This window comes from Phasianus colchicus, chromosome 9 (assembly GCF_987193195.1).
Source record: "Phasianus colchicus chromosome 9, bPhaCol1.hap1.1, whole genome shotgun sequence".
NCBI classification, from domain to species: Eukaryota; Metazoa; Chordata; class Aves; order Galliformes; family Phasianidae; genus Phasianus; species Phasianus colchicus.
In genome coordinates, this window is record NC_143444.1 from 22,800,857 (window position 1) to 22,827,943 (window position 27,087).

The 27,087-nt window shown below is 40.9% G+C and overlaps 1 protein-coding gene across 6 annotated transcripts in view; it reads left to right on the forward strand.

The window, feature by feature from the left end:
• The window catches only part of ST3GAL3 (ST3 beta-galactoside alpha-2,3-sialyltransferase 3), a 148,064-nt gene that overhangs the window by 47,587 nt on the left and 73,390 nt on the right, over nucleotides 1-27,087 (forward strand). For all 6 annotated transcript variants that reach the window (XM_090146553.1, XM_090146557.1, XM_031600981.2 and 3 more), the window contains one exon: nucleotides 8,962-9,054. In XM_090146553.1, coding sequence (XP_090002679.1) covers nucleotides 8,962-9,054 — 93 coding nt within the window. The remainder of the gene's footprint in view (nucleotides 1-8,961; nucleotides 9,055-27,087) is intronic.

The window sequence follows — 27,087 nt, forward strand, 5'->3', positions numbered from 1 at the left end:
GCATAGATCATTTTCAAAACTCAGGAAGTCAAAGAAATTAAACATTCTGTGTTAAAATTGTTAAGGGAACGTGCCATTCAAATTCTCATTAGTTATACAGCTTATTGCAAGGAGTAGATTTTCCATAGAACCATGGGGATTGGTATGAATCTGCAGTGAAACTTTGGTGTTCATCACCATATTGTTGATGACTGGTTAAAAAGGAGCAATGTGGAAACAGGTTGCTGCCTATTCCAGATCAAAGCAGTCACGGGCTTCTCATTAAACTGATGCAAAAGTTGCCTTTGTTAGAAATCCCTAAAGCATGGATGGGACCAAGCATCTTATCTTCTGCATCTGCTAGATTTGGTGTAGGCAATGCTCTGCTTCCAAAGAAATCTGCTTCCTTCTGTTTGCCTTGGGAAATGTTTTGGGGAATCCTCATCTGCCCTCCCTGAACTGCTGACTGGAAATCGTGTGTATTCTGTCAAGGGAACACTCTAATGTTTATCAAGCCTGCCTCTGAAGCATGTCGCTCTGAAAAGCACTCTTGCTGCGGTATCTAGACACACTTTAGTTGTCAGCTCATCATTTGTATTTTTGTGTCTGGCAGCGAGGAGGCTTTATGAATGGGGTGAATGGGAAGAGACAGCTTTACTCGATCTGCCTCTGAATTTGTCTTCTGCTTTGCTGCAATGTGACCAGATACGTCAAAGCTGTGCTGTATGTGCAAAAACTTAGATGTTAAGAATATGTAGCAGATCAGAAGGGCAGGGGATGGCTGGGTAGAACGAACACACAGATTTCCTGCATGTTGCACTTTGTAGCTTTCCTCTTCTGAAGATGTCAGCGTGGTACTTAGATTACTTGTGAATGTTTGAGTCCATGACATGTCTTTGATACAGGTGAGTGAAGACAACTTTTCTCGAAATCACTTCAGAAAGAAGAGTGCAAAAAATTCAGGGCCCCATGACTATATATAGCATTCCCCAGTTGTGAGGTCGTCTCTTCATGCCATCTAAAGTAATTATTCACTGATGAGCTTTTTTTCCCTCTCCATTTCAATCTAGACCAGGAAAGAAAAAGAAAAAAAGGAAAATGTTTATTCTTGTTCTTTGTTTAAGAGGAATTAGTTCTTTATTCCAGGTCATTCAAATAAAAGTTTAGAGAGCAATCTTTGTTGCCCTCTTTTTAATTAAAACAACAACAACAACAACAAAAACTAATTACCGTGTAGCTGAGAGATTCTTCCAAGTGGGACTTACTCCTCTAGGGCTTGGTTTCTGCCAGCTGCACCTGAAATACAAGGCTCCTCTGCTTGTGGCTGCTCTAATGCTATGATGAAATTATAATGAAATTGACTGAGTAGATGTATGATACCGGGCAGTAGGGCTTCCTTATGTTAGTGCATTGCTGTCTTCAGGATCATTTTAATGTATGCCCCTAGTTCTGACAATATGGGAAATAGTGAATAATGCATCACTATTGGTCTTTTCCTTACTATTCTGCTGTGTCAGGGTGCTTTCACACCAGCTAAGCACTGTAAGTTTACCTGAAATTAACTGCTCCCTAGGCTGGTTGTGTTATCAAATGAAATGAATGGAAGAGCAGTGATGCAGTGGCACAGCTGCCCAGGGAGGTGGTGGGGTCACCTAAAGGTGTTCCAGATCCACGGGGATGTGGCACTGAGAGATGTGGTCAGTGGGCATGGTAGAGCAGGTTGAGGCTGGACCTGGAGATCTTGGAGGCCTTTTACACCCTTGGCGATTCTATGATCTTAGAGATCTTTTCCAACCCTAATATTTCTGTGATTCTATTCTATGAAATTTTTCAGAAGTAAAATTTGGTGATTAAAACCTTAGTTTAACTGATTTCCTCATTTGGCAGTTAAGTCTGCTAACCCACTGAGTTTTGACCATCAAATCCACTAAACTGTAGTATCCACAGACTTAAAACTGTGATTTCAGCTGTGGTGCTTCAGAAAGTTTTAATCTTTTTTTTTTTTTTCCAGCTCTAAGCTTTGGAAAGGTATCTTTGTTTTCAGAGGTACCAACTCCTAAGAGCAGGGGATTACTGTATTCTAATTGGATTGAGTTATTAGTTTTCATCCCCATCACACTTCTTGGTCTTTCCTAGACCTACACTGCTGGATTCATTACTCTGCAAATAGGAAAACACTGTTCCTGATCCAAAGAAAGCATTGCCTGCTTGTAGATGTAACAGATGAGGAGTGATGATGAAGACTGAGAGTTATAGCAATAAAATTATGACATTCAAATTTATCTTCTTGAATTCCTCCAGCTGGATAAAAATGGTGAGCTTTTTTATTCTCCATCAGACTCTTAATTGGCTCATCTTTTATGGCCGTTGTGCAAACTGTGAGTTTGTAGAGGCATTTAAGTGGAGGGCTACAGCATTTAACTTGCTGAAGTTTTGCAAATTGCACGTTCTGGTGTTGGGAGTGTTATTTCTGAGTTTGGGGGAAATTCAGACTACTCTTTAGACAGCAATTTCAGACATTTATGTAGGAATTCAGCAATTTATATAGGAACTTCTTTGCTTGCTATGTCTGTTTGAATAGAATTCTGTTTTTTTTCTCTCTGCAGCTAGTCCTAGGTAAGCTGTAGCAGAAGCAGATTGTTTAAAAAAAAAAAAAAAAAAAGAAAATATGTTTAAAAAAAACCAAAACAACAAAACAAACGAAAAACGGAAATCAGGAGATCAGGAAATCAGTGTTTATTGCTCAATTTGTTGAGGAGCATGCTGCATAAAGTCACATGCAAAACGTGCCACAGACTTCTCTTGGATCTTTACCTGCATTCTTTGACTCCAGTTTTGTAAACCCACCGTTTAATTTATTTACTGGTTGAAAGACTCCTTTCTAGCTTGGCTGTTTCTGACTCTTGTCTGCATGAATCCTAACATATTGGGGTTTTTTTGGAGCTGAGAAAAGGTTACTTATCCAGAAGCTCCAGGCAGGCTACTGGATTCTGCATCTGTAAGAGTGACGCAGTGATCCAAACCTTTCTGAAAAATACATGACTGTTGCTGTATTTCTTAAGGTGTTTTATGTACTTAGCACTGTAGAGACATGCAGAATTGCAGGGGTTGGAAGAGATCACTGAGTCCAGCCCCCCTGCTAAGGCAGGAACCCTACAGTATCTCACAGAGACTTCATCTGAGATTCCTCCTTCTGCCTAGTGATCTAATTCTAGAATGGGATTGACTTTTTATATCAAGCATATGAAATGTAATTCAATAAGGAATTAGGATTCTCGTGCCTGTTTTATGGATGGAAAACTTGTGTTTGTGCGAAGATGGCACTTCACAAAGGGTGGATGACACTGCTGCTTATGTTAGTGCTATTTTGCTTTCAGTGTCCCTCTATCTAGTGGGTATTTCCCAAAGATGGTGCTGATGTTGTGCCTTGCCTTCATCCAAGGCAAAGTAGATGGGCTGTGGGTTTTGGTGGAATGCCTTTAAAACTTTGTTTTCCTGAGAGAGTTTAATGTAACCTAATCTTCTTCAGCTGGTGTTCTTGAATAGCCCAAATAAATAAATAAATGTGCTTTTTGGTTATCTGTGCTGTTAAGAAATTAATTTCACAAAAAGCCACAGTTTTTGGTAGAGGAGCAGAACAGGACATTTTTTTTAGTGTGCATCATATCTTTTTTAGAAAGAGGGATTTGAACCATCGCTCTTCCTATTCAGTCATACAATCTCCTTGAAGAATTTGCTTACATACTGAAGTAACATTTGAAAATATTTACATCTGTTTAGCTGGCTGTAGTGATAGATGCATTTCCTGTCTCTTTCAGTGTAAGCATTCCGCTTTTCCTCTTCTTTCTATCTCCTCATTCCTTCTTTTTGTTTGTTTAGTTTTTCCTCAGCTGGACTAGAAAAACAGCAAGTGTCACATGATCCATCCATGTAATCCTTTTGAACCAAAGTTTGGAAACTTTTAATAGAGCTACAATCAGAATTCCTCAAACTTCTGTTTGTTTCCTAAACCATGCTGCCCTCCTGTTGAATAGGCAGCGATAGGAAGGTCTATCAGCTCCCCTTCCTTCCTGAATGCCTTGAGCCCAAGGATATGCCACTGGTCAAAATGATACGATGATCGTGGCTCTGCTTCTAGAACTCTGATGTGCAAACATGCTTCTCAGTCCCCAGATGTTACTGGTGCAGGGGGATTGACTGCTATGTATGTTAAACCTGCTTATTATTGCTAATGACCTCTCTTCCTCTGTGACTCAACAGTAGCTGAAGGAATGCAAAGGAAGCTGCATCCCCAGCCCTGCTGAGGGTGTCCTCCCTTGCCTTTACTTGAACTGTTAATGCTTGCCATGAGGCTGGCGATCTATAATGAGAGAGCTGATGGCATACTTGCTTTTGTAGGCTGTATCTTCATTAATATCTTGGTTTGGAGCAGCCCTGTAATTTTGAAATAAATCCCATATTGCACAGTGTGCTAATTGAGTTTATAAGCTAGTTCTGACGTGTAGCTCTGGACATATCTAGGAGAAAGTAAACTGAAAGCTTTATTCCAAGTGCCTATGAAATACACCAATATTTATCTGGGACCTAGGGGTTCACAGGGATACTGCTGGCCAATGTCGTGCCGTGTCTGTGATGGATGCAGCTGGCCCAGGAACCTGGCCTTGGAAATCCTATTTGAGGTAGAATGCTCTGAACTTTGGGTTGTGTGGATATGGGATTCTTAGCACGAGCTGCTTCAATCTGCAATTTTTATGTGATTTGCCCTTTTTATGCCAATTCTTTATCAACTATTCACTTTGTGAATCTGTTATAATGGTATAAGACTCAAGTTATTTTGGACCAAGGAGAGAGAAACGAAGGGTTAGCATGTTGCTCAAGAACTCCTTTTCCTTGTTTCTTATACATACCAGTACATATATCTTGTGTGCAAGAGTTAAACAGGAAAGTTGATCTCAGGCAGATGAGGTTTTTCAGTTTTCACTATTCACAATTTGAAGTTCATGTGGGAGACGAGGCAAAACATATCTCTTAAACTGGATTTTATAATATTCAATTATGTGAGCTCAACTGCAGACTTTTTTTTTTTTTCAGTAGTTCTCACAGAGTTTTTAATACTCATTTCTTTTTTTAAATGAACTTAGATTCCAGCCCAATGAAGATGACTAGCTGTCTCTGATCGGGACATGATGAAGGAATTAACCATGGTTACACTTTCATATTTGAGATTAAAAGATGACACACATCTGCCAAATTCAAGAGCAGAAGGAAAAATCTTGTTCCTTTTTCTAATCCTCTGAAAGCAGCTGGATTTTTAACTTATCCAAATTGTGAAATTTTGTTAAGATTGATGGCCACATAACAGTGTAGAGAAGCACAGAAAATTTTAAGGAGGAATTCAGGATGTGTGCTGTTCTCATAGGAGAAGAGTTAGAGGGGAAAAAAAGAATGTGTAGTTTTCTTTTACTGGAAATAAGCCAATTGCTTTACTTTAACATCACCCCCATGCAGGCACTTGTTTAAAAAATGCAGATGTTTACAGTTACTGATCATGAATTGTTTTCTTCATTCATTCTTGAGAAATGTAGTATCTTGCTGGGCTTTTTTCCCTGCACAAAGCCCGAGGAAAATGTCAGGGTCCATAGTGCTGTCTGATGGCTTGCTTTCTGCCATATCCACCAGCTCTTCAACTGCCTTCACTCACCTGATGCTCTTACTGTAATGAGAAACATGAGAATCAGGAGTTGGAACAGCTGTGCTTGGACTTGGAAGATGTAGAGAGGATTTCTGCCTTTATTCAACACTGCTTATGGCTCACCTACCCCAACTGTTTCTGTGGCACTGGGATCTCCTTTGATTCCAGGCACAGTAACAAAGCCAGTGTGTTGAAGCTGTTTACTGGTAAGGCACCTAAGGAAGGAATATCGTTAGGTTTGGAATGTAATTCTTGGCCCCTTTGCTGTAAGCAGCAAGCACGATTATAAATGAAGAATCAAGCATAAGCTCCTGTAATGCTATGTACCATGTTTTGATTTAGAAATAAGAAATATAATCACAAAAGTAGCAGTGTATGCAGCAGTATATAAGTACACGTCGTCAAACATGGGAGATGCTTATTCATGCACTTTAGTTCTGCATCCTATTTTTGTTACTGAACCGGGTACTTGCCAACAGGCAGTGTGACTTTGGAAAGCTGGGTTTGTTTGTTTGGGGCTATGTAGGTCTTTCCCTCATAGCTGCAGCTTCGTAGTTTGGGGTGCTTCACACCAGATGTCCTGCAGGCTAATTTACAGAAGTGCAATTTGTGAGGTCATGGAATCGTAAAGGTCAGAAAGATGTGAAGGTCATCTAGTCCAACCATCAGCCCATTCCTGTGACAGCTCTAAGTCACGTCCTTCAGTGCCACATTACCACAGTTCTTGAACACCTCCGGGGGTGGTGACTTTACCACCAACCTGGGCAGCCTGTGCCAATGCAAAACGGCTCCTCCAGAGAAGAAATCTTTCCTAATATCCAACTTGAACCTCCCCTAGTGCAACTTAAGATGTTAGTTTGGATAACTTCATGAAGTAGCAGAATGGTAGGCATCGAGGCTGTATGTGGCCTGATTCCAAATATTTGTCTTTGTACACTAATATAGGCTCGTTATTATGCACATACTAGCAATGGCAGCATGGCCTCAATGTGGAATCTGAAGATTATTTAAAACACAGAGTGCCAATTTATCGTTTTCTGTACCATTCTGGCTTAACGTGTGGTTAGCAGAAAGGACGTGGATGTACACAGTGGCAGCTACCATGGGCATCTGAGAAGCATTCTGCCTCTGGCTGCCTGGGTTATAGACTTCACTGCATCCAAGCAATGTGAGCAGCTCTGCCCTCAGGCTCTGAGAGCTCTGTGGGCTCTGTGATGGACAGCTTCACCATCAGTATGCTGCACTGTGCTGATCGTGTGTGCAGGGCTTTCAGCCTACCATTCTACAGAAACACCATGACGGGCATCTGAGTGACATCTTAATTTGATAATGAAAGCACCATTAAATCAGAAAAGAGAAAAATGCCTATGCTTGTGGCATAAGGTATTCTATGTGACCACTGAGGTTGTTTGAGAAAGGCCTGCTGTTGAAATAGTTATACAGGTTTGCCAGCAATGACTCACTGCAGTGGTGGCTATGGATAAATTCCAGTTGCTTTGAGCTTGTTTTTGAAGATTTTGGTATTAAGGGTTTCTGTATTTTCCTTAAGCCAGAAAAATCCAGCAACACTTAAGTTTGCTTAATAAAAGATTAAAATTTCCCCCATTTCTTCATCTCTGAAATGGTAGCGTGCTGCAGCAAGCTGTGATCCTGTGATCTGTACCCCATACTGTCCCCTTGGATCACAGCAGAAGGGGATGTGTTTCAGCACTGTTAAAAGGTTCTGTTTTGTCAACAACACCTTTCCTTCCTGTGCCTATTTATGTAGAGATCCTGACTGAAGTCTGAACAGATAGTTCACTGCATGTCTTCAGGATCCAGCTTTCCAGATGCTCACTACTTAGATGCTTTCTCATTTAAAGATGTGTATCACAGTGTCACCTGTGGAAGGTGAGCAAGTAGGTCGGTGTTCTGGGCAAAATATGTGTGTTTATAGAGAGAGAGAGAATCTTTACTGTAAATAAATGACAGTATAACTAATCAAATTGTTCTGTCCATCCTATGGATGAGGATTTGCAATAGTAAAAGATGAAATTATTTGACCAAAATTACGTGTGAAATCTGTGACAGAATTAGAGTTTGGTCAATGTTACCATAAGTTTCTTCCTGTACTTTTCATCTACAGAGGTCTTAACAAATAAAACACAGTAATTTTTTATTTTCTCTAGCTTATATCCTTTTCCAGCTGTTGAATACTTAAGAGTTTTATTCATCAGAAACAGTTTATTCTTTATAGATCTAGAAGGCTTAGTAGTATATGTGCCTGACTGTAAATGAACTCTCCATACCTTGATCCTCCACTTGGAAGTGGCCGTGATCTCAGTACCAGTTCAAGAAGGGAGTTACTGCCTGTTCAGCATGGAGTTATTGACATTCAAATACAGAATTTGGCCAGTCAGGGTTCTGATTCTACTACTGCTCACAGTCTCTCCAGGACCCTGTGCAGCTTTGTATTGTGTTCAGAATGCTCCGAATTCATGCCCGTTACCTCTAGCAGTAGTTGGCTGGCCAACAGATGTTGGTGATGCCTACGCAAAAAAAAAAAGCACTGTTGCATTAATAATGGGCTGTTCAAAATTATTTTGTGGATCTATTTCGCAATATTCGAACAAACAATTTTTTTTTCTTTTTCCCCAGGTCACTCATTAGGTCTATAGTAATATCTTAAATATATTTCCTTGAATTGCTGAATACTGGACAGGCCTTGTTTCTGTACAAAAGCTAAATGGAGAAAAAGACATTTCGTGTTTGGCCCTGAAATTGCTATCTAAGCTGAATTATTAGGCACATCTCAACAGAACAACAGCAATGTTGTCTGTCCCAAATGCTGAATGCATCCCTTGATGACAGCCTTTCAGAACTCCCTGGCAATTTGTTTCAAGTGTTTGAAAAGTATCTTCCAAGTAATACTTTTCTGTAATTTTAACTTTGACCATACTTTAGAAAAATAGCCAAAGCAAACTGCTGGTTACACTTTGTTCCTTCTGAAATGCTGGAGTCTAAAATTATGTTGTAATATTTTTCTTCCACGAGCTTTCCCTTCCTAGGTATGAAAATCTTTCAGCAAAAGTGGTAGTTCAGTGGTATTTCAAATATTTTTAACCCTATTCATTGTTTGTTCTCCCGTGATGCTATTTCACAACAAATGAATACTTTTCTATGTTAGGCTGCTATTCCTCATAACTGATATTTGGAAAATCTGTAAGGAAAGAAAAATGACTTGGATGATTGCAAAAGCTGGTTCATAGCAGGAGAGTCTTGACTCTTTCATTTTTAAATTTTTTTTACAGGCCTCCAGAATTGGCATCAAAGTATGCGAATTTCTCTGAGGGAGTGTGCAAGCCTGGTTATGCATCAGCACTCATGACTGTCATCTTCCCAAAGTAAGTCATTTCCATACTTTTCCTAACAAATTCATCATGGTTCATGGGCTAGTTATCTTGACTTAAAGATTTCAGCCGATGGAGAATCCAGTAATCACGTGCCAGATTTAAACTCATTACTGCAAATATATTCATCTTCATTTTCAATTTATATGAGACTTTGGATTCACTAACAGTTGTTTTTTTTTTTCCTTGCTAAAATCCAAAATATTTTTTTCTTCTTCAGTGGATACTTACGGACCACTGTTCAGTTACATGTCCCCAGTAGCTTACTACATTGAACTAATGCCATATAAACAGGGAGTAGCTCATCTCTGACCTTACTGCTTGATTTCATGTTCAGACACTGAAAAATCAGATTTGTAGTTCTAAAGATGGCATTTTGCTGGGGATTCTGTGTGCAGTTGCTTCTCTAATATGACCCCTAAACCTTACTAAGATCAACAGTTTTTTCCAGGATGTTTTTTACTTCAACATCAGATATATCATTATTTTACCTAGGATTGATGTAAGCATGGCTGACTAGTACTTCTGCAAATAATTCTCTTCTAAAACTTCTCTCATATTTAAAGAGCTATGCAAAGTTAACGTTACCAAGCCAAATATTATCATTTAATGTATTTAGAATTCTTAATTGCAAATTATCTTGCTCACCGGATTTATGAATTGGAGCTACGTGATTTGCTATTTTAGCTTTTGTTTTCAGTTTCTTGTGTCATTAGTAGAACATGATCTCTGGGGCTGACATGAGGCTTGGTCCTCGCCTTAAAACATAGGGGTTTTTTTTTTGTTTGTTTTATTTGGATAAAGTTGGTTTGGCTGTTTTCAAGCATGAATAAAATGAATAAATGTTTTCCCATTCTAAAGGTTCCTGACTCTTTTGTGCAATTTTAAATGTAAATAGGCAAAATATGATGGAAATAGTCAAGATAGAATAAATATTTTTCAGAGGATGTAACTCTTCTTGGTAAGTGCTTCTTTCATGGTAAAAATGTGACTTCTGACTTCACCAAGCATGAACATACACAAGATGGATTAAAGAGCAATGCCCTGAGAAATCTCAAAATGCAGTTGCTGGTAAGGAAAGACTGAATTAAGTTATTTTCATGGGGTCCTCAGTCAATCGGTTCTCGTTGTAGCAGCACTTACTGTCTTCATCAATAATCCTAGCTGGAAAAAATCCTAGGTTAAGCATGCAGATAGTACATTTATTGGGGTGTGCTCAATAAATGATTGCGTAGTTCTGGAGAACAGTCTGGATTGCCTGATTTAGATGGCCACAGTCCAGCAAAATGTATGTTAAGATGTCCAAATATGAAATAAGACATCTGGAAGGAACAAATGCAGATTATACCTTTAAGATAGAAAAAATCTGCCTTGGAAGGAGACTAAAAAGGTTTCCTGTAGTCTTAGCAAAATATCGTAGCTGAAATGCTGTTTCAGGGTCTTGTGTACATGCATAAGTTGAGAAATTATGTTTGTGTGTCAAATTCATTAAAATCTTTACAAAAAAAGGAAATGGGAAAAAAAAAAACAAAGAACGCAACTCAAGTCTGTAGTACTGTATCCAGTTCCAGTGGTGAAAGTCTGATTTGGGAGGGGAAACAGTAACGTAAACAAGGCTCCTTAGAAACAAGTCATCTTTCTTAAGCAAGAGTCTTATCCAAATGAATAGAATAGGAAAAAGCATTAACTTTGGCAAGTTAAATATAAACCGTAATGGAGTAGGCCAGAAAATGTTGAGGAACAACTTTATATAGGCATGAAAAATAATATAGCTTTCTGTCTGTCAAAAGCAGAAAGTATGCCAGAGATCCTGATGGGCTGATAGGTGAACCTAATATTGCATGTGAGCTAACAGAAGGTAAAGCCATAGCAGGGAAGTTATTTGCATTACTATTCACTGCAGAGTAGTTCCCATGTGGAGATTGCCTTTATAGGGGACAAGCTGGGGGAAGCTGACAGAAGGTTGACGTTTTGGAGCAAATTGGCACATTGAATTGCTACGAAAAGTTCTTACTTTGTGAAGGACTCAGCGTTGAAGTTGCTGAGTTACACATGGTTGTGTACAATCGTTGCTTAAATTGGCCTTAGAATGGAAGAATGAAAAGCAGTAAACGTGTCAGGCTTTCAAAGAGGGGCCCATGGAGTATTTGGGAAACTGGAAACTCTTAGCCTGGTTTCTATATTAGGCACCTTGGTAGAAACTGTATAAAAAAAAAAAGAAGAAGAATGACTGTTCAGAAGAATAAAGGTAATAGGAGAGAGGAGTCAAGTTGTCTTCTGTGTCAGGAAGTCTGGCCTTGTGAATCTGCTTATGTTGTTTGGATGGCTGGATGAGCATTTGGTGAAGGTAATTTAACTAGTACAACATGACTGCGTATCTTTGAAAGAAAATAGAACGCTTAAGATCTCAAGGACTATTGGGAAATCAAACTGGTTTAATCCTGTAGAGATTAGGTAGTGACTTGGTAAAGGTTGAAAACCATATGGGAAAAAAAAATAAAAGAGAAGGTTGGACAATGCAGCAACATTTCTCCTGCTGTTCTCTAGAGAATGTGTGCTGGGGTCTGTGCTGGTCCAAGTGCTCATAAAATATTTGGAACAGTGGATGAGTAGCAAAACGCTGACGCATTTTTCCAGGTAGGAAGACCAGGAGCTGAGTAGGGAGAATGTCACAGGGATTTCACAGCACCGAGTGATGGGACAACAAAATGTCAGATCAGGTTCAGTCCTGTTAGATAGTTATTGAGAAGCTGCAAATATCCGACAGCATATGTCTACTGATGGACTCAGTTATGCCTTGCAGGAGCCAAATCAGGAGAGAGATACTGAATTACTGTGGATGGTTCTGTGACTTACTGGACATACAAGAATAGTAATGCAGGAGAACCAGGAATGTGTTATCCCACTGCATCTCCCACCTTGCACCTCCATCTTCAATGACAGATCTAATTCTCTTGATCTGATTTTGAAACAGATGTAGAAGAATTAGATATCTATGGTGATAACAAAGAATAAACAAACACAGCTATTTCCACACTCAAAAAAAATTGAATAGATTTCGTCTTTTCAGACTGATGTAATCGAAGGGCAGAGGTGTTGGTAGCTGAGTGTAAAGTGGTGAATTCTGTGGAGACTGTTTGGGCGATTGCTGTTTTCATTACCAGATTTGAGATATTAATTGAAATCAAGTTCTGTTGACCATAACAGTTGTGGTTAACAGGATATGGCAAGGAAATCTCTTGTTACAGTAGGCTGGAACCTAAACACATTTTGAGGACAGCTTTATATATGCAACCCTGCCCATGGCAGAGGGATGAGAACTGGGTGATTTTTTTTAGATCCCTTCCAACCCAGGGCATTCCATGATATGCCCTGTTTCTTAGACTTTATACCAAAGTAACAGCCAGAGGACAATAATGATAGGGCTAAATGGGTATTAGGTCATATAATTCATCATGTCCATACCAGCTTTTTTGTTGTTCTTCTTTGTACTTAATGTGTTTTTGGGTGTAACTTTTTAAAGTCTAGTATGACATTTGTAGAAATGTGCAGCAGCTTGAATCATGACAGCCATTCTCCACCAAGAGAGATGGGCACATGCTCTCAGTGTTGCATCTCAGTGCAGGAGCTGGGTTGCATCTGGTGCTCACTGCACCCAGAGCAGTTCTGCTGCTGGAATGCCATTAGATAACTCTTCATTTCACCAGACGGTCTGATTCTGCCTCTTAAAAATGGGCCAACAGCAAATAATGACTCAAAGTGCCTGAAGTAAGGTTATTGGTTTCTGAACGAGACAAAGAAAATGGCAAGCGTCTTTGGTAAAATGGCATCACTGGGTCTTTATTCAGTGAATTAGGCTATTTTTAGTAGTTCTGAGGTCGCCTACAAGTCTGGAGCTGGTGCTTTGACCTTTTTGTAGAAGGCACTCACTGGTGTTTGTGTTAGCACTGCAGTCTCCTGCGTGTCTGGCCTTACTGTGGAAACGATGCTGCCTGCGTGCAGTTCTTTCTTTTTCTATGCCCTATTCTTTATCGAATGAGAAAGGAGACCTCTGCCCTTGGTTTGTGGTTGACATGCCAGCCTGGGACAGTTCAGCTGCTGATAACTTTCCAACCACAAACTCTTGTAAGCTGGCAGTGAGCACTAGAAATGCAAGGAGGCAATAAATACAGGGAATGCGGCCTTTCAGCCTTGTGAATCTCTGCTTGGTTTGAGAAAATGGGGAAGTGGTATTTAAAGAAAGGAGGACTATCTGAAAGGATTTCAGAGTAACGGAGGGCAGGCAAGCTTGATGTACAACAGCTTGATAGCTGCTGTGACCAAAATAGTGACTTCAACGTTTGTGATTCAGATGTGTAAGACTGTATAGCACTAAGGATACGGGAGTAAACATCTCTTTCAAGTGACATGGTGCTAGTAAATAGTTTCTATATACATTAATAGAAACTTATTTAAGTCAGTTCAGTAAAAAAAAAAAATCTATTTCATTTGTTTGGTTATTTTTGATGCAGGCTTTCTATGGATTACCAACTGGCGTATTCTTCACATTTTTCATCTTTGGGTTCTTTTTAAATACAGCAGCCCACTCTGAGGAAAAACAGCTCTCTCATAAACTCTGCTGGGTTTATATTTTTGTGCTGAATTGTTTCTTTGTGCATGAAGTTCAGAATGCTTTAAGCGTTCGTATTGGTGGTGAATACATAACGGAGATATTCTCCAGACGTAGATTTCAGTGGCTTTCTCTCCTGTCATTCTTCTGTATTTTCTGCTGCTCGTGTTCCCTCAAGGGACTTCAGGTCTGTAGGTTTCAGATTCTCCAGCCTGTCTCTGCTTACCCAGCCCAGGCATGTGCAGCTGGCACAGCCCCAGAGTGCCCTTCTGCATCACAAACAGAGCCTGGCAGATTTGTTTTTGCCATTTCTGTCATGCAAATGTAGTTTGTGCAGCTTTTGTTCTTCAGGTAAAAGCATTCTTACATCCAGAATTCTGTGTAGCCTGGGGCTTCAGGTGGAACTGAGATGTTAGCAGAGGCATTAATAGAGGCCAGTGTGGTCCCCTCATCCCAAAAAGTTCCCTGTTCATTTCCATCTCCCATTCTAGGAACTTGTGCCTCTTAAAATAAGCACACAGAAACACCTTTCCATTCCCCACTTTCCTGCTTTGTTGCTATTCAGAAAAAAAAAATATTACTTTGCTACTTAGAACTGACTTCTAAGGCTCTGCCTTTGCTGGCAACTCAAATTCTGGGCTGAGTTTATGTGTTAACAGACCTAAGGACTGCTAGCAGATCTAATCTAACAAGAAAAAATTCTTCAACTAAAGAGCAGTGGTGTGCTGTTGCAGCTGCCCAGGGAGGTGCTGGGGTCACCTGAAGGTGTTTCACAACTTTGGGGATGTGGCACTGAGGGATGTGTGCTGGGTGGACATAGTGGGGTGGGTTGGGGTTAAACTGGGTGATCTTAGAGGGATTTCCAATCTTTATAATTCTGTGATTCTATGACTTCGTTCAAGTCTGTCTGTCCCAGTACTTCATGAATTGCTGCTGGATGCAGCATGGGTTTGTATTGAAGTGGCATGGCACAAGCACAGTTGCTCAGCCACTGCCAGGGAAGGTGACTTGTTTCCTTTTGGATTAGCTGCTTAAAGAGAGCAAGAATCCAAAGGATGGCAGCTTCATGTGGTTCTGGAGAACTCACTGAAGAAGTAGGCTGGATAGTTAGTTTGCCATTGCTATGTCACTTTGAGACTGGTCCCTGACTGTAGCTGCCTTCTGCACAGTTTTTCATCTCTTCAGGTACAGTGGGGAAATAATTTTATAGGATACACACTGTTATATATACATTTATATGCTGAATTGCTTATAACCTATGAACAGCACCTTGCTTATGCTGCCTGTTCCCACAGCAAAAACTAAATGTTTGTTGCATTATTGAGGCTTGAATTTTGTCAAATGGTGCCTTTTTTCCCCTGTGTGTTTTGCTTTTCTCATTCTTTCACCTCCATGGTTAGTGTGCCGGGTGTTATACATGGTTTGAAAACACAAAGAGGATGACTTTTTTAAAGCAAAATACTTTGCAAAACACTTTGTCACAGCTGACTGTGCTTCAGAGCACGGACAGCACAGTCTGTTAGAAGATGTGCTTTTAATGTTCAAGCCAGAATTGCTGTCTGAGCTGTTGTTGCTTTTTGTAACCGTGGCAATTGGATTGCCCTTTACAGTGCCCTGACTGCTTCAGTCAGTTCCACCTGCATGGGCTCCAGGAGGAAGCTGGCAGTTAAGTGGCAACATTTGATAACTGATGTACAGTTTGTTGTGAACCACTGTTTTGGGTGGCAACCAAAGCTGTGTTTAAAGAGTGTGGTCAAACAGCTCATTTGTCTATGACAGTTTCCCCACATTCATTTTTGTTGTAGGGGGCAGTGACAGTGATTGCAGAGATGAGCACATAGCTGTGCAAACAGAACTTTTGTGCTAGCTCTTGAGTTCCTGGTTCTGATGTACCAGCTGGGAGCTTGTACTTGAGAACAAATGTACGTGGCAACAGCTTCCTGCTGCCGTTTGACAGCCTGTGAAGATGTGCATGCTGCTGCCATCAGGTTCAAGGAGAGGGGATCCAAAGCATGAATAGATTTTTAAAAGATTTAAAAAAAAAACAAACAGATTTTGTTTCTGCATTCTCCTTTCATCTTGGCACTGGTAGTGTAAAGGTACATGTGTGCATTGTGCTGCTCCATCTCCTGAGCTAGTATAAATGCCTGTGGATAGTGCTGTAAACTGTGTAAGTGAAATAATCCTTATATGCAGACATTGGTCCCCTTCCCCAGCTATCTATTCCTTTTGTGCAAGATTATTTTTAATCCAGATTGGTTCATAGATGTAGTTTATGGAGTTACCAAATCAGTGCACCAAACCAGCCAGGGGTGCAACATGGGAGCGAAGAGCCCAAGTGATGACACTGCAATGACCCTATCAGCATGGACACCAGGTGGGTGTCCAGTTCCACCTCAAGTTCATGCAAGTTGTCCTCTCTATATCATGTTGACTGTTTTTACCTTTCAAGAAAAAAAAAGGTTCAAAGTGGTACATGTACCAATGAATGGGATGTACATGTACTGATCTTGACAGTGGATTCTATGTAGGGATCCCCATCCCTGGAGATGTTCTAGAACCATGGGGATGTGACACTCAGGGATATGGTCAGAGGGCATGATGGGGTTGGGCTGGTTGATCTTAGAGGTCCAACATTTACGATACTATGATTCTAAGGTGTGTGTGTTCCTTTTTGACTCTGCAAAAAAGGTGTTGAGCGTGTGTGCTCTCACTTGTGTGTGAGTACATTGCATCTCATGCCATACAGTTATGTTGGAATTCTGAACTTTAACAAAAAAAAAAAGAGAGCTTTGCAAATGTACAAATAAATAGCTGTAATTGTGAACATGCATGATAGTAACAGAAACAATTAATTTAATATATGCCACCAACCAAGCATATTTTATTGTGGGTGAGTATTTGGGCTCTGTTGCTGTGGCCCATCTACTCAAAAGCTATAGCAATAATATCTCACCCTGCAAAAATCTTGGGGCAGAGATTGCTTGAGGATCTGAATGTGTAGGAATCCATTTAAATGCTTATTTCAGTTATCAATGTAAATTCCATTTAAATGCTTTCTTCACTTACCCGTGATCCATATAACACTTTTAGTTTTGTTCTGATAACTTTATGTAAACAATACCAATAGCATACAGTTAAACTGAAAACATCAGTGTGTAGATTGAGCTCTTTATTACCGTGCTTTTTATATATGCATGCCTTGACTTCTTTTCTGTTACTCACAAATCCCCTCGGGAAAGCTTTCCTGTGTGTTTCTTGTTTTATTAAAACTCCAACTCCAGCTCCCCAGTTCATCATTATTGGCATAGCCCCTCATCTTCCCAGAGCCTCAGGAAGTTCCCTGGTGTCTCTGATGCTCTGTGTCACCAGAGTTTTCTCCTCACTGTAAACAAGTGTGCAGCATCTCTCAGAGTTTTCTGCATTTGGTTGCAGAATGGTAATTGATCAAAACCACAGCAGGGAGTTGAGAATGAGCAAGTTTCCTATTTGGGAGTAGATTTCAAATCAGTTTATTTTCTCTGCTACCTTTCCCTCCTCCTCTACTGCTGTCACACTTTGTTCTATTATTGAAATGTTTCAGGAGCCAAATGCTGTCACCAAGCCAATGTACACTGGTTGAGAATATGGATGAAAAGCAAGCCTAATTGATGCAAGATTATTAGGCTAATTTACAGGGAGTCTGGGGAGCCCTCTAACTCTGCATTAGGCAAATGAAGATAAAAATGAGAAAAATAAAAAATTCTCTTTTGACTGCAGCAACGTGAAAAGTCACAGGAGGATGTTATTCAGATAATTTTGTAGACAGGCAATGTAAGTTGTTTTGGCTGTTATTTTCTTGGTATCTTTAATTTTAAGGTAACCGTGCACCAAAACAAAATCCACGAATGAATTGCTATCTTCCTTTTCTTGTGATTTGCCGTCATTTCAGGACCCACTGTAGTTTTTTTCTCTTGAAGTACTTTGAGTCATTGTTTTACAAGTTAGGAAGCTTCCTTTGAGCGTCAGGGCCCTAGCTGGCTTTCTCCAGTGCTTCACTCATAAACCAGAACAACTGTCTAGCTCTCTAAAGAGAACTGTTCCATTGTGATTTTCCTGAAGATCGTTGCATCGACAGCGCTGATTTGTTACTCTTCCAAGTCTAAACAGATGATGAAAGCTTCAGAACTGTGTGTATTTCAGATAATACATTTTTTTCTGCTGTAGAAACCAACCAACCAATCAAAAGGTGGTCATTTCACAGGATTTTATATATACGACTCATGCTTCCTAAATTGATATGCCGCGTGTTTTGGCTTGTTTCTGATCTGTTATGTGTTCGTGTTTATACCACTGCATACTTTGGGATAGAAGTAGAATTGCACAGTTGGCAGTGATGTGAGAATTAAACTAATTTATCTAGGAATGAAAAGGTTTACACTGAGAGGGAAGACTTGCCCATGAGTGAGCAGTTAGAATGCAAGCACTTCCCAAATGCTTCAGTAAAGGTGGAATTGCATTAAATAACCTGAGAATGAGAGGCAAAGAGGGGTACTTGGGAAATGAGGGCTTTCCCTGACCTGTAGCTGCCACTGGGCTCTGTGCCGGGGGCTCTGCATTGCAATAAAGTGCTTTGGACAGCAGCTGTTGTGGTGGGAGCTCCATTTTGGAAAGAGAGGGCCGACTGTGGGATAGTCTCAAGGGAAGTTCAGAGCTGCACCAGCTGCTTCACCAGGCAGTGAATTAAGGATAGCAGCACAGCTATCTACTCTGCAGGCTTTGTTTAGATTTTAAGAGTTTGTTTGTAAATGTATAACTTGATGGCTGGGTTGGTATTTTAAGCTATGCTATCCAGCTCCAGGCAGTCTGAACATAACCTTTGTCCAAACAGGCAGCCCTTTGGAGCAGGTGGGGGCCAACTCTTTTTTTGCTTTTGATTTGTTTCTTAAACATTGTCTGTGGAGTTGAGGCATTTGTAGAGGAAGATGTTGGCCCCGAGGCCGTGCTGAGCAGACTAGCACGCAGTCTGTGGTTGCTGGACTTGTGTCCGCTGCTCTTGGAACTGTGGAGGAAGGATGTCCAGTATTTGAAGGAGGCAAAATATGCTTACAGGTTCTGGCTTAAGCAAAGAAAACTAAAATAAGAAAACCACTAACTTTTCTCTGTTGTTTTTTCCCTTGTTGTGGATTTTAGTCAGCACACGTACCAGGCATTTCTCCTTTGCACAGTTCTGATCTCCTGGGTAATAACAGCTATTTATGGAACAACAGGATACCAAACAGTTTATAAATGCTAGGCTTGTTTACTTCTGCTCTGTAACTGCTCATTTCACGTAGGGGTTTCCTTGTCTATCAAGGGTAAAGAAACTTGGCTCAGTAAAAGCATCTACAGAGAAGCTGTTGGCCTTTGTTGGCTATGGTGTCCTGGTAAAACATCTGCTCGACTAGCAAACTCTCCACCTGGGCTCAGTCAGGAAGGCATGTTAGCAAGAAAACAGTAGGCTCCTTTTCTGAGAAGAAAGACAGAATTGTTCTGCTTCTCTCCTCCTAGGTCAGTGATGCATGGAATTGTGCTTGATGTCTGCTCCTTACTGGGTATATAGGGGGAGGTTTGAGATGCCTGTCTCCTCCATCTCTTCTCTGTGAAGAGCATTCTTCGTTCATTGCTGTTGTATTATTAGGAATTGCTATACATTATTGCTCTAAATGATGTCCAGACAGGAAATGAGAGGAAGCTTAGAGTTAACAGGTTTTGTTATTCGTATAAGTAGAACTTAATTTCCTCAGAAGGAAACTAAACTAAAGCCATAGTAGCAAATCAGGCCTTACTGGATTGTGAAGTTCAATACCTCCTCTTGCAGATAGCTGCATTCCTAAGCTTTCACTTATCCAACATAAAAGAAGGGTAAGCTGACCTTGATAATGGAAAATGCGAAATAAATAATGGAAATGTAATGGAGAAAAGATAAATTGGTGGTAGTGAAATACAGAGATTTTTGAACTATTACTTGTTGCTGGCAATAAGGTCTTAACTCACTGAATGTTTACTTAATTTGTTGCTGGTTTATAACAACTTCTGATCACTTAGTATTGGGAAAAGAACACAATCAAATGCAAGTAATCACCCTTCCTTCACCTTCCCCACGCTCGATTTAAGTCAAATCCCTATCTACCCCCTTAGCTAACCCCCATTTCCCCTCTGTTCATCATGGGTATGCTCAACCTGCCCTCTGGTGAGTCAGCAGTTGCAGAGGTCTCAGAGCTGTCTGTAAACAACTGTGTTGGACATATGGCCATCCCTGGCCTTCTGGCACATGTCACCACCACTGCAGTCTCTATGTCACTGAATGAAGACATTTGGCTAGCATGTTTCCACTGTGCACAAAAACATGCATAATAGATAACCAAGCTGACTGAGGGAAGTTGACTTGACCAAAACTACAGAAAGCCTAAAGAACAGTCAATGCTTGCCCACAGCAGAAGCTTCACGTTCTCAGGTAATAAAGTTTACCTTTAACTCAGGACATTGCACTCTCTGAGAAGGAGGGAACAGTGACAGGCTCTCCAGGAGGACCTGCCACTGCTAGAGTGCTCTAAGATACCAGAATCATGGAATAATTAATGTTGGAAAAGACCTCCAAGATGTTCCAGTCCAACCCCAACCCACCCCACCATGCCTACTGACTGTGTCCCTCAGTGTCACACACACAGAATCACAGAATGGCCTAGGTTGGAAGGGACCTCAAGGATCATGAACCTCCAACCCCCCTGCCATATGCAGGGCCCCATTTAATACTAGACCAGGTTGCCCAGGGTCTTCCAATCCAATCTGGCCTTGAACACCTCCAGGGATGGGGCAGATCTCCATGGGTGACACATCTCCATGTTTCTTGGACACCCCCAGGGATGGTGACCTCACCACCTCCTTGGGCAGCCTGTGCCACTGCGTCACCAAAATAATAATATATACATGATTCACTTAGGAATTGAGAGCTCTGTGAAATATGCAGTGCTGCCTGTTGCAAGTTTCCTTTCTCCATTCCAACCATAGCTATGCACTCAGGAATCACTGAGATATTTTGACAGATGCCAATCACAGTGATGGTTTTGACCAAATTTTTGTAATGATTAATGTCAATCTATGCAGTTGTTTGCATTTCTAAATGTTTGCTTTTCTTCATCTCCTATTTGTTTCACTTTTGCAGCAGTGCCTGGCTTACTGTAATGAGATTCAGGAAGCTGGAATCCATCTCAATTAGTGAGTCTCCTGTAAATATTTTCACTGACAGAACTGTCTTTATTCAGTTAAGGTTTCAAAATATTTGAATGTTGTTTTATGATAAACAATTAGAAGATCAAGTAATTCGAATAAAGTGACACCGGGAGGCCGTTTATTCTGAGCTAATCCTCTCTTCAGCTAATCTAAAGAAATCTTGCTTTCTGAAGATGCAAGAGCTTCAATAAAAGCAGAGGAGAGGGGAGAAGCATAAGAGGAAAGGGAAGAGGTTCCTGCTGGCTTTATCTAACAAGATTGAGCTGCCTATTTGGAAATGCTCAAGAGATTGTTACATGTGGTTGATGAACTGAGTAATGACCAGAGTTACCGGTGTTTGGAGAGCATGAAGCAGCATTCTGTCTTCTGGGGGATGTAACCCAGAAACATACAAGACATCTGGCTTAGGAAGTGCCCTCAATGGCTTGTTCATAATGAATGCTCTGTGGCTGTTAGGTGGTAAAAAATAATAATAATAATAATAATAATAAAAATTAAGTGGGAAGGCCAGCTTATAACAGGTGCTTTAAGCACTACTGGGACACAAGGTTTTTGTAGAGTTCTGTGAGTTTCACTTCTGTACGTTCATTTTTTCACATGGCACTACTTCCAACTGCTGCTGAGTTTCCTTCTTAATACCTCACATCTGGCAAATCCCATCTTAAGAGTTGGGTACGCAGCAGTGGAGATATCTAAGCTTGTCCCACTTCCCCCATGTTAAGAGTGGCTGCCTGCCACATTTTCTGTAGATTTGTGGTTGTGTTTTTTTGTAAGTTGCAATGCAACTTTTGCTCGTCAGACTCTTAACAAAACAAAAAAGCTATTTCTCTAAGAAATAACACTTTAAATTCTGGATCAGTAGCTTGTAAGTAGCTGCAAAGCAAACACATTAAATTAAGCAGATGCAAAACTTTTGAAAATAGCTAATATCAATCTCTTTGTTTCATTAGCTGCTTGAAGATTTAGGAGGCCTGTCTTGGCTGTGGTGAAGCAAAGAATCAACTCTGACTCTGTAGTCTTGCTTTTCATAGCAGTCTTAGAATCATAGCATCACTGAACCATTAAGGTTGGAAAAGACCTCAAAGATCATCCAGCCCAACCTGCCCCACCTTGCCCATTGACCACGGTGGGCCACATGCCCATGGTTCTTGAACACCTCCAGGGGTGGTGACCCCCAGAACTTCCCCTGGAGCAACTTAAGGCCGTTACCTCCCATCCTTTCTCTCCCATGCAAGATGAACTCTTCCATCGCTCTCCAGCTGGTCCCAGTGCTCTCCTCTCAGCTCCATCGACCTTCTCGTGCAGGTGGATCCTACTGCATCAAAGACAAAGATGAGGCTAAGGAGAGTCTGTACTGGTGTTCCAGAGATTTCTTGCTCTTGGAGAGATGCTTTAAAGGAGCAAAGGGAACAGGATACTGCTTGTTGTTTTCTGCAGGCCAGCACTGAGCTCTGTGTCCCAAGCTGTGGAAGCTCTGTCAGTTCCATCTGGCAGGTGCAAACTGGTGGACTTCCAGGAAGGGTAGCTCAGTAAAAGACATCATAGTTCACATCGTCCCTGGAGCCTTGCAGCCACCTCTACTCTGTTGAAACGAAACAAGCTAATTTGTTTCCCAGCAGACTAATTGCTCTTGGTTTATTATAGAGACTATTTGGTGCCCTGTTCTGAAGACTGTTTGTTCCGGACAGCATGTTTTAGAATATGTTTGTATGTGCTGGCAAATTTTTCAGGGATTTTTTTTTTTTTTTAAAGGTCACCTTGGGTTTAGGAAAGTTTAAAGAGCTGCAATAGCTAAATAGATACAAGAAATTCAAACAAATACTGAAGGTGGTTGGACTGTGGAATTCTTTTCAGCTTTTCAATCTGAACTTCCTTAAATTTGCCACATTACTGAACTGGCTCATTTACATCCGTATTCTAAGGCCTTGCTGGTTCTATTGCCCACAGCTGCCTTAGAACTTTCCAGATTTCCTTAAATCACTGTATTTCATTCAAGTTATGCCTGTACTGTTGCTTTAGTTTCTTCATACTGTGTCATTTCATTCTGACCTAAACCTGTCTGTCAAATTATGGAGCTAAAATAACTGCTGCCATTGTGTAGTTCCCTTGCTTGTGGGATTTGTGTTGCCTTTCCCTCATCTGAATGAATGACAGACTTTTCCTTCAGTGCGGGGCTGGTCAGTGGTCTCCGTTTTGTAGTGCTTAGCACAACAGGACCTCAGCTTTGGTCTGATTAATGTTGTGATTGACATTGTTGGTAACATTCCTGGAGGCTACTAGATTATTCTGCTGGCAAAAGATTATTCTGTCTTTTCTGTGCTGAATGTTTCTGCCCATTTTGCAGTTCTGCATGCTGTCCTCCTTGTGTTGCCTTGAGGCTGTGAGCTGCTGCCTTATCTACCCTTTTCCTTTATGCTAAAATACTTCTGTCCTGTAAACCACCGTGTCTCCCACTATGCTTGGATACCATTTTGGTGAAAACACTTGTCAACTCCTTTTGGTGCACCACAGTTCGTGATTTCTCTTTGTCTCTGAACCTGTAGGACCTCTTTGGCAGTGGGATGAAAATCTTATTTTAACATTTGGTGTGGTGCCAAGTATTTTTGTTTTGGAACGTACATTGGAAATATCAGGAATGAGTTTTGGCAAGAGCTTCAGTGCAATCTTGCAGGCAGTAAATAATGAAGACTTTAACAGGAAAAGAGAACCCAAACACTTCATGATCTGGGTTGGCTTGTATGAATCAGCAAGTCCTGAATCTGTGTTGCTAAAAAACACGTCCCAATTGCTAAATGTGACCCAAATAGTATACCCATGTAGAGGCATAACCCGTGGGATTCTGCTCCAGAATTGTTCTACGAACAACATTAAGCTGCCTCCTCTTAACATAGCTGAGCCCTGACCTGGGACTTTCTCTTTTTTAGTCTCGTTACAGTGATGTGCATATTTCTCCTCTTGTTTACACTTGTATTGCTCCTTCTAGTCTCTTGTAAAACTGCTATTAAGTTCACCCTTCTCATTTGTCATACTTCCAGTGACAAGATCTTTCTCCTTTCGCTAACTCTCCCTCTTCCACTATATTAAGTTCAGGCTTATTGACCTCCACAGGGCTCTGTGGGCCGTTAATGCCAACCACTTAATTGTTAGCTTAGTTAAACATAAAATCTTTTTCCATGCAAGCCTGGGAACATTCGGACAGCTCATACAAGCTGTTTGCAAGTCTGTAGTGAATTTAATTGCACAGATGAATTATTGGATGATACTTTCCTGTAAAAGTATTCAAAATTATTTCATCGTTATGTCTGGATACCTGAGACGAGGGGGAAAAAATGCAAGATAAGGAAGAAGATCGCTCATCTGTCCAGCAGGAGGAATATAAACTAGATTTAAATTGCATAGTCTTTGTCAGTTGTTTCCATAAACTACCCTGTGAGTTCAAATGTGCTAAGTTTGAGCAGTGTGCCAGGGGGTACAGGCACTGGGCAAGAGATGATGGAGGTGAACCTGGCTTTGGATGGAGGAGGAGACATTGCTGTGCCAGAGCTAAGAGCTCTCTTGGGTGGTTTTATTCTCTCTGACGTGGCTCTGCTGCTTTTAAGATGAAGTTTTTGCCTCTGCATGGTGTGCCACCATGTGCATCCCAGGTTGTCTCGGCAATAGCTTGAAGTCCTTGTGCAGTGTTGTATTATATGGTGTGAATGTGCAGTGCTGTCTCTGACCTCAAGGTAGGTTAGACCACCCATTTGTTTTTATGCTGTATTTCTCAATTATGTTTATTAATTGGAGAATGATGGAATCTGTCTAATGCATGGCCATCGTGAGGGACATCTCTGTATTGCAGAAGAGCAGAACCACATTTTATTAACAAATAACAGAAATATGCCGTGATGATGAAAGTCACTGTAGAGTGACTAACATAATAGAGGTTATAAAGGTTAAGTACTAGCCTCATGGGAACCTTTTAAATGTTGATTCCTTTGCTCCCATTGCGTTTTCATTTTGCAGTTTTCATTTTCAGGTGCTGTGAATTATGCTGATGAAGAGAGGAGAGGCACTTTTTTGCCTTTAGGTACACAGACAACTGGCAATGCGTTTCACGTATGGGGAAAGAGAATAGGTTTTCGTTTGGCTTGAGCTGATTATACTTTCCAGTGTTTGGTCCTATAGTTTGTAACCAGGCAGGAAAACTAATAGAGGAAATAATAGAGGTGGAACCTTCCCACCAGTATTCATTAGATTCTGTTACCGTGTGACAGATGAGAGCAGATGGGCAGTCTGACAAAATGGCACCTGACATGGAAATGTCTATTAAGCAAAGGTGTGGAACTGCATTCCTCAATGTGGGAAAAAGTGGTGCCCATTGACATTCATTGACACTTACTGAGCACTTATGGACACCAAACGGTGTGGGCACAGTGAGAGGTGAATGGTGCATTTCAGCAATGGCAGCAAGCCACACTCCAGATGCTCATGCAGATTTTCATGAGCGTAGCATGTAGGCTCCTGTTCATCACAGGTGCAAATGCATAGCTAATAGTGTTGACTATGTTGAAAAACAACATTCTGCACCTGAGAATTTTCTCTATCAAATAGTATTATTGCGCTCTTTGTATCTGTTGTAGTTTCCGTGTAAATAAATAGGAGGCATTACATTTGGAGTGACCTACATAGAAATGACACCTCAGCCCAGATAAACTGAAGCCTGTATTATTCCCATGGTGTGCCTGGGATCAGGAAATGTGGTGCTCTGCTGGCCTAAATGGTTCATGGGTACACGTTATGAAACCAGATCGCAGGTCTGAGCTGCATCATTTACAGTTTGCCCATCTCTCTGCTCCTCTCAGGATATTCCCTACGGTTGTTGGGAGCTATGACTTGTAGAGGAATTGACAGATTGTTGAAATATTAATTTGACTTGAGGACAAAAGCGAAGCAGCTTTCCTGTTTATGCTCATTATTAGCGTTCCCTGTGCAGTCGCATAGTTTCTGTAGTTTGTCAGAAGACTGTGCTGAAGAGTAGCTTAAAAAAAACATTGGGGAGAAGTTGTCATTTTTACTATCTGTTTCCCTTATAACAGAACGTAACAGTTTGTAGCAATGCCATAATGTTTATGCTCATTGGACGTGCTGGGCATTTTTGTTCTTTTAATCTCTGCTCTGTCATTGTCCTTTCGTCCTTGCCTGCAGCAGCACTGTTGGCTTCATTGTAGTCCTGAGCCTCCTGGCACTATTCCCAGTTGTGTAACAGTGCTCTGATGTTGATTTACTTATCATCAGTTCTTCTACCTCATCTCTTAAACTGGGAAGGTGTTAAATTCTGTGCGTGGACTTTGGGCATTTACAAATTTAGGAGACCTCTGACTAAACTACAGCATTGAGACTCACCTTTCCTTATTTTGGTTATTCTCTTGCTTATCCTCAGCATCAAATGAATGGAGTAATCCTTTGCTTTCCTTATACCTACTATGCAGCAGGTATTACATTTTTATGGGCACTCATTTCAGAGTCAGACTCTTAAGGGTTTATAAAAATACAGGCGCTGACTGTTCAAATCACCTTTATGTGTTCTGAGACAGGTACAATAGGAAAGGGATGACATTAACACCCCCTGATTTCCAGATTTGTTCGTTGGCAAATTTAAGCAGTGATTTCCAGGGGATGATATTTTGTAGTCACAGACATTCATCCCATTTTCACAAACTCCCTCTCATCAAGCGTTAGCTCAGTGGAATAGCTACTCATTGAGCAAATTAAATGCCTTTTTTTACCATTTTGTAATCTGATCAGTTGATTAGGCTGATGGAGGCAAGAGCTGCAGCACTTACTGTCTATGGAGGTGTTCAAGAAACATGGAGATGTGGCACTGAGGGGCACAGTGAGTGGGCAATACTGGTGGTAGGTGGATGTTGGACTGGATGATCTTAGTGGTCTTTTCCAACCTTAATGATTCTATTTACGATTATGGAGTTGCAGGAAACCCTTGCTTTTGAGATTTGACCTCAGTAGGATTTGAGGTTTTGTACTTTAAGTGTTCCTTGCACTATGGGGAGAAGAATCACCACGTCACCACCTTGAGGTGAGTGGGGACCTCTGAGGATGCCCTCATCCAACCCCACGCTCAAAGCAGGGCGCCTGCAGCAGGTTGCTCAAGGCTGTGTTCAGGTAGG